The sequence below is a fragment of the Hyposmocoma kahamanoa genome, unplaced genomic scaffold, assembly GCF_003589595.1.
Source record: "Hyposmocoma kahamanoa isolate Upper Pololo Valley unplaced genomic scaffold, ASM358959v1 86, whole genome shotgun sequence".
Lineage (NCBI taxonomy): Eukaryota > Metazoa > Arthropoda > Insecta > Lepidoptera > Cosmopterigidae > Hyposmocoma > Hyposmocoma kahamanoa.
Genome location: NW_020654289.1, coordinates 12,536,401 through 12,543,696, shown reverse-complemented (window position 1 = coordinate 12,543,696; position 7,296 = coordinate 12,536,401). Strand labels below are relative to the sequence as shown.

The 7,296-nt window shown below is 39.6% G+C and overlaps 1 protein-coding gene across 1 annotated transcript in view; it reads right to left on the bottom strand.

The window, feature by feature from the left end:
* Positions 1-1,909: 1,909 nt before the first annotated feature.
* The window catches only part of LOC113234908, an 18,443-nt gene continuing 13,056 nt past the window's right edge, over positions 1,910-7,296 (bottom strand). The window contains exons 2-4 of the mRNA XM_026470430.1: positions 5,102-5,204; positions 3,095-3,403; positions 1,910-2,971 (exon numbers count right to left, since the gene is read on the bottom strand). Of these exons, the coding sequence (XP_026326215.1) occupies positions 1,910-2,971; positions 3,095-3,403; positions 5,102-5,204 (1,474 nt within the window). The remainder of the gene's footprint in view (positions 2,972-3,094; positions 3,404-5,101; positions 5,205-7,296) is intronic.

Sequence of the window (7,296 nt, the reverse complement as noted above, 5' to 3'; positions counted from 1 at the left end):
ATAGCGCGTTTTAGAAAATTACATAAAAGGTTCAACGCCATCTACCGGCCTACATCTTACCCAAACTAAATGTATGTATAATGTTAATAGAAGTATTAACATTCCGCCCGCCGTGGACCAAGTCCATAAACGGAAATAATACAAGCATAAACAGAAACAGAAAAAAAATACTTTATAAATGTAAACGAACAATTTTGCTCAACTAAAGGAACTAAACTTCTAAATTAAAATACAATAAATTGTGTAGTGTGCAAAGATATCAACAATGCAAAATAACCTTACGACTTAGTTACACCTTAAAATTACATTTAATTGTAAGTACTAGTAAATTATAGTGTTCGTTAAATCACTCGCTCTCTAAAGGCAAAACGATTAACTTCGACACAGGTCGCTTAATAAAGTTACCTTTATATTTAACTGTGACTACTCGCGTTAATTTGTCCAAACCGGGATGTTTTTCAGTAATAATACCAAAAAGCCACCTGACAGGTGGGAGGTCGTCTTCTTTGACAAGCACAACACTTCCAACTTCAGGTTCTGGGATTTGGTCTGACCATTTATATCTGTGCTGCAGCTGCGTCAAATATTCATGAGACCATCTACGCCAAAAACCCTGGACCATACGTTGAGTAAGATGCCACCTTTTGAGATTGCTAATGTTGGCATATTCATAATTAATGTCGGGTACGAGCACTAATGGCTCACCTACTAGGAAATATCCGGGTGTTAAAGGATTTGGATCGCCTGGATTATTAGATAACTGAGAAATAGGCCTTGAATTTAAGCACGCCTCAATTTGTGACAAGGTTGTTGTCATTTCTTCAAATGTGAGGGTGCTATTGCCTATGACCCGCTTGAGATCGTGCTTGGTTGACTTTACGCCCGCTGCCCACAATCCTCCAAAGTTTGGAGAATGGGGAGGGATGAAGTGCCAATTAGTGCCATTTGAAGACATCCAATCCGCGATTTCAGCCACAACACTAGATCTTTCCGCATCCAACAGTTTCTTTAATTCCCTAGCGCTTCCCACAAAGGTAGTGCCATTATCACTCCACAAATCTGCAACATGACCCCTTCGTGCAACAAACCTTTTAAATGCAGCTAAAAAGCTTTGTGCAGTCATATCACTGACCATTTCGAGGTGCATGGCTTTTGTGGCCATACACACAAACAGACATATATAGCCCTTTGTGGAGTGATGACCGCGACCCTTTGAAAGGCGCACGCTGATTGAGCCAGCATAGTCTACGCCACATCTGTGGAAAGGTGCTATGTGCGGTCACCCTTGATATGGGCAACTGTCCCATCATTTGTTGGCTCGTTTGAGCATAGTGGCGGACGCAAGTCACACATTTGTGCACAAACCGACGAACGAGACTCTTTGCACCAATAATCCAATACCGCTTCTCAAATAGTTAAGCATTAATTGAGGCCCTCCATACAACGTAGTCTTATGTGCTTCGTCAATCACTAATTGCGTTAACGGCGACTTGTGAGGGAGAATAAACGGGTGTTTCATGTCTTCATTGACCTGAGCACCTTGTAACATTCCGCCAACTCTGAGGATTTGATTTGCGTCTAAGAATGGATTCAGAGAAGTAAGTTTGCTTTTGTTATTTAATTTTCTACGATTCTGCAAATTATCAATGTCTTCATAGAAACTCTGTTTTTGGCACACTTTTATACAGGTAAGTAAAGCATCGTTGATTTCTTTTGCTGTTAACTGTGTATTAATATTTTCAGTTTTGTCTTTTTCAGATTTTTCCACCGCAGGACCCTTCGGCACAACGACAGCACTCTGATAAGTTTCCTTAAGGACGAAAATCGAGACATAGCTCATCGTTTTTTTCGTTACTTGTAGTAACATGAATCACAATTTTAGGTTTTCTCTCTTACAGTTTTGTATCCTTCAACTCGCTTTTTCGTAATTAATTTCTTCCAGATGCAGCCACTCGGGACCCTGATTCCAGAGCAAATTCTCGACACATTCCGACTGTTGTGTTCCTCGAGATGCAGGATCTGCAGGATTTTCCTTAGAGGCAACGTGAGACCATAGATCTCTATCGGTGAGGATCTCCGATACCCTGTTTGCGATGAAGGTCTTCCACCGGCTAGGATGACTACTTAGCCAGGCTAGCACAATTGATGAGTCGGTCCATGCATGTAAATTCCCTTTAGGTACTTGAAGAGTATCTGCCACTTCATTTAAAAGCTTGGCTAGAAATACCGCGCCACACAGCTCTAGGCGTGGGATGGACACTTGTTTGATTGGAGCCACTCTGGTTTTGAAGGTGATCAAATGCACATGAACTCTTCCTTGTTCATCAATAATGCGCGCGTAGACGACTGCTGCATACGCCACATTAGATGCGTCTGAAAACCCGTGCAATTCAAATACCTTGTCGTCTTTCTTGGAGTGGATCCATCGAGGTACTCGAAACTCCGTGGGCGCTTTCAAATTGTTTCGAAAATTCGTCCAGTTTTTAAGAATTGAATCCGGAAGTTCACTATCCCAATCAACGCTGGATAGCCACACCTGTTGAATAAAAACTTTGGCTGTGGTGATAGCCGGTGCTATCCACCCCAAAGGATCGTAGAGACGAACAATATCAGAGATCATCTTTCGTTTTGTTACAGGAGCTTGCAAAGGAGGCAGATCGACCGTAAAACGAAATTCGTCAGCTTCTCTATTCCATTTCAGACCGAGAATCTTTATAACGTCGTCAGTTTTTAGTTCCAAATTCTGGTTTACATCATCTGCCTCCTTTTTGATTATTTTCAGTAAGTCCTTGCTATTACTTGACCACTTCTGAAGTGGAAATCCTCCACGATTCAACAAAGCAGTAATTTGCTCGTAAATTTCTAATCCTTCAGCTATGGAATGACAGCCGGTCATCAAGTCATCAATATAAAATTCATTAAGGACTCTAGAGACCGCTAATGGGAATTCAGAACCCTCGTCGTTGACTAGCTACTGGAGACATCGAACAGCAAGGAATGGGGCTGAGGAAGTACCAAAAGTTACTCGCAAGAAACGAAGATGTTGTAATGCGACATCTAAATTTTCACGCCAAAATATACGTTGAAAACTTACGTCTTCATCAGCCACCTTTATCTGCCGATACATTTTAACAATGTCGGCTATAAGAGCGATCGAGTAGCACCGCCATCGTATTATCAAATGTCGCAATTCTGGTTGGAGAGTAGGACCCACCATTAATTCACTATTCAGTGATATTCCATTAGAATCGGTGCATGATCCGTCAACCACCATGCGAACCTTTGTAGTAGACTTATCTTGACGAGCCACGGCGTGGTGTGGTAGATATACTACTCCTTTTTTGACCACTTCACTTGGTTTTACCACTTCTGCATGGCCCGAACTGAGGTACTCCTCCAAGACCTTGGAATACTCTTGATGATGTTTTGAGATTGGGTGTTCTCAACAAACGTCTTTCTAACATGAGAAAATGCTTGTGCGCGATATTCTTAAGATTACCGTGTAGACAAAGTGGATTTTCCGTTTTGAAGGGTAGTTTGACGATGTACCTACCAGACTCATCGCGTCTAGTAGTTTTAACAAAAAGTTCCTCACACCTTTTCTCTTCTAGAGTCTAGTTATGTGTTTAGTCCTATCATAGGATGGTTCGGTCTCTAGCTCCCAAAACTTTTTGAGAAGCTCGTTCTCATTTGATTGAGCTAAATGTAGGTTTACTACATTGAGACACGTCTCGCCATGGTTGATTTCTTTATTTTTGCTGTGTATTTTACCAGATAAGATCGAACCGAGTCTTGTATGTTGTGCAACGACAGAGCCGGAAGAACCTCTGATCAAACTTTCGAACAAGATCTGGCTATATACCTCAGATCCTAAAAGAATATCTATTCTGTTGGGTGTGTCAACCGATGGATCAGCTAATTCCATGGACGGGAGTGCTGGTAAAGCTTGAACAAAAACCTTACTACTTGGAAGAAAATTTTTCAGTTTACTTAAAACATGAGGCTTAACCGTAATAGAAAAGCTTGGATCAAGACGGGACTGAATTTTTATAACTACCGACGACTTTGATGCTAAGGTCGATTGGTCGCCGCCTAAACCTGATACTATACTGGTCCCTGGTATCTTTTTGAGACCTAGCAACTGTACAGCCGATTCCATTATAAACGAAGCCTGAGATCCCTGATCAAGCAGCGATCTTAAAACGAATGCAGAATTCGTTTTGGGTGACACATAAGACGTGTCCAATTGTTATTAGAAAAACAAGTAGTAACTACTTGGGGAATTGGGGACTCGATATGAGTCTTCGGTGGGGTTGACTTAGCCGCAACCTTAATATCAACAAGCTGATCAGTCTTTATGTCATGAACTGATTCAGGGATTTTAGGATGAAGTACAGTGTGGTGGTTTTTATTACAAAGACGACACCTTGTAGATATTGTACACTGGTATACCGAATGATCTGAACCGAGACAGTTGAAGCATAAATAGTGCGTTTGGACGAAATTACGTCGCGTGTCAGTATTTTCTTTTGCAAATTTCTTACAATTATATAATTTGTGATTTTCCGTACAAAAACTGCAAGTCATGATTGTAGTCGCAACATGAGCACAATCGGTCTTTTAAATTTTTTGAACCCTTGTATCCAGATATTCCAACGATCTAAACCCACCTTGTAAAAATTCTCCAAATTGATTAAAATTAGGTAAATCACTGTTGGAATTACTAATTTTCTGCTCCCATTGTTTACGGGATTCTGGATCTAATTTTTGACTAATGAGGTGTATTATAATAACGTCCCAACTACTAACGTTAACCCCAATACTTTTTAATGCATATAGGCATTCCTTGGTAGTGTCCAACAATTGTTTGATAGCACTAGCTGACTCAGATACCAGGACCCTTTGAGAAGTCAACTTTTTCAAAATATTGTTCTCCAACTGTGCCCAACAAACCTTATAATTGTCAGAAGTAACCGGTATGTGTCGAAGAAATTGTTCTGCCTCATCAATTACACAACTTTTCAGGTAATGTAATTTCTGAACATCATTACACATTGGGATTATTATGAATAAAGGAAGTAAACAAGTCACGAAAACTGACCCATTCTGAATATTTGCCTGAGAATTTCGGCACTGTGATCTTAGGCAGCTTTACTGCAGTTTGTTCACCACCCTTCTTCTCATCCCCTTTGTCTGGATTGAGACTAGGTTTCAGGTTTAACAATGTGTCTTTTAATAGCGATTTGTACTCGATATATATCTCTTCGGTTTGATCGTAAACATCAGATATGTAATAACTAGTTTTTTTTGAGTTCTTCTCGCCTTATCTCGTATACAATTTTTCGATGATTACTAATGAATTCATTCCACTGCCGTTCTAAAGTTTCCAAACGAGTTTCGATATAAGATAAAGTTAGTCTATCCTTTGGCGATTTTTTGAAATTTGATTTAGATTTAAATATTTTCGTAGCAATGTCTTCCTAAATCTTAGTGTAATTTTCGGCCATTATTACTATTAAATAAAGACAGAGGTAAAGATATAATTACTTACTTAGATTTACAATTTGATCCAAACTGAGTACAATAACTTTCCACGTGAACAAAACACAAGTATAAACTGACAAGAATTCACATAAATATTCTAAGAGTTGGATAACTGTCCCAATTTACACTAAGTCTCGTATAGTACTGACAAAAATCACAAGTCCGATGATGACAATTTTTCTAACTACTTGCTCCGAAAACGGGCATGGATTCCCCGTTGGTTCACTTTTTTGCAAACTGTTCTAAGTCCAAAACACTTATAATTTTTTAAAATTATTCCAAGTCCAAAACACTTGCAAAATTTTTAACTTTTTCACTAATGCACTTGATAGATAAGATTCAAATTGTACTCACGGTTTTCTTGACACTTTAACTCACGCGCACAACCAAATGACTCCTCAGCCCGGGGCTCTTCCTCCCCGCGCTGCTTCCGTCTCGTCCGGTAGATGTCTCAGGTGTGCTCCCCTTGCGCCGTAGCTCTGTCTCTGTTGTCACAGCGGTGACGACGTCTTCTTCCGCCTCCCGTTGTCGTAGGCCTAAGCACCTTTGGCAACAATCCGTTGCTCCTTTGGCGCCGGGCTGGATGATGTACAAGTACTACTTCGCGCCGTATTAAACCAGCAACTCGAAGGACCATGTATAGCGTCCCAAAAATACCCAAAATGAAACCGCCTGTATGTTCCAATAATACGTTTTTATTTGTAAATCACTCCACAGTTATACAGTTTCCGTGAACAACTCAATAGCGCGTTTTAGAAAATTGCATAAAAGGTTCAACGCCATCTAGCGGCATCTTACCTAAACTAAATTTATGTATAATGTTAATAGAAGTATTAACAGGTACTGCATAAGCCCTCCTTCCATTCCCTCCTTCAATGTTACCTGAGAGAAAGGAAACAGTATGTAAAACTCGGTAATATCTTTAGTAATGATATACGTATAAATTGTAGTGTTCCACAGGGAAGTGTAGCGTAGAGCCAACGCCCTACGCTCTTCCTCATCTACATACCTGTACAATCTGAATGTAGTTGCAGGAAAAGTTTACTTACGCGGATGATACAGCGATAGTATTCTCAGGTGACATATGGGAGGAAGTGCGTACACATGCTGAAATTGGATTGCCTAGATTTGCTAAATGGCTTGATATCAACCTTCTAACTGTGAATACCGCTAAAACCAATTATATATGTTTTTCCCTCAGAAACTCATCACAACTAGATGAGAACTTCAAAATTATGATTCACAATTATGACAGACGTGGTACATAAAACTGTACCTGCTCTATTGCTAAAATAGACAAAACGAAATATCTTCGTGTTATCGTCGACCAGACTATAATGGTATTATCAAATAGACTTGATTTCTATTGCAGTTAGAAAGCTAATATCGATTTTTAAAACATTACGACATGTAGCAACAAAGGAACCGTTAAACAAAACATATATAGCCCTTGTGCAGTCTATTTTGGTATACTGTATTCCAGTAAAGTTAAAAAATTATTACAAATTTATTCAATGAATTATTACGACTGTACAAACGCTGTATTATAATGGCTACAATTATTAAGGTATGGCGAAACTGGATCATTTTTTAATGTACCTGTATAATCCGTGGAATCAACTGTTCTCCAAAACGATACTTTTGTACTTTGTTACTAATCAATAATAGTTCTAATACTCATATGCGTTATTACATACACAAACACACACACACACCCACCCACTCACGCATGCACGCACGCACACTCGCACG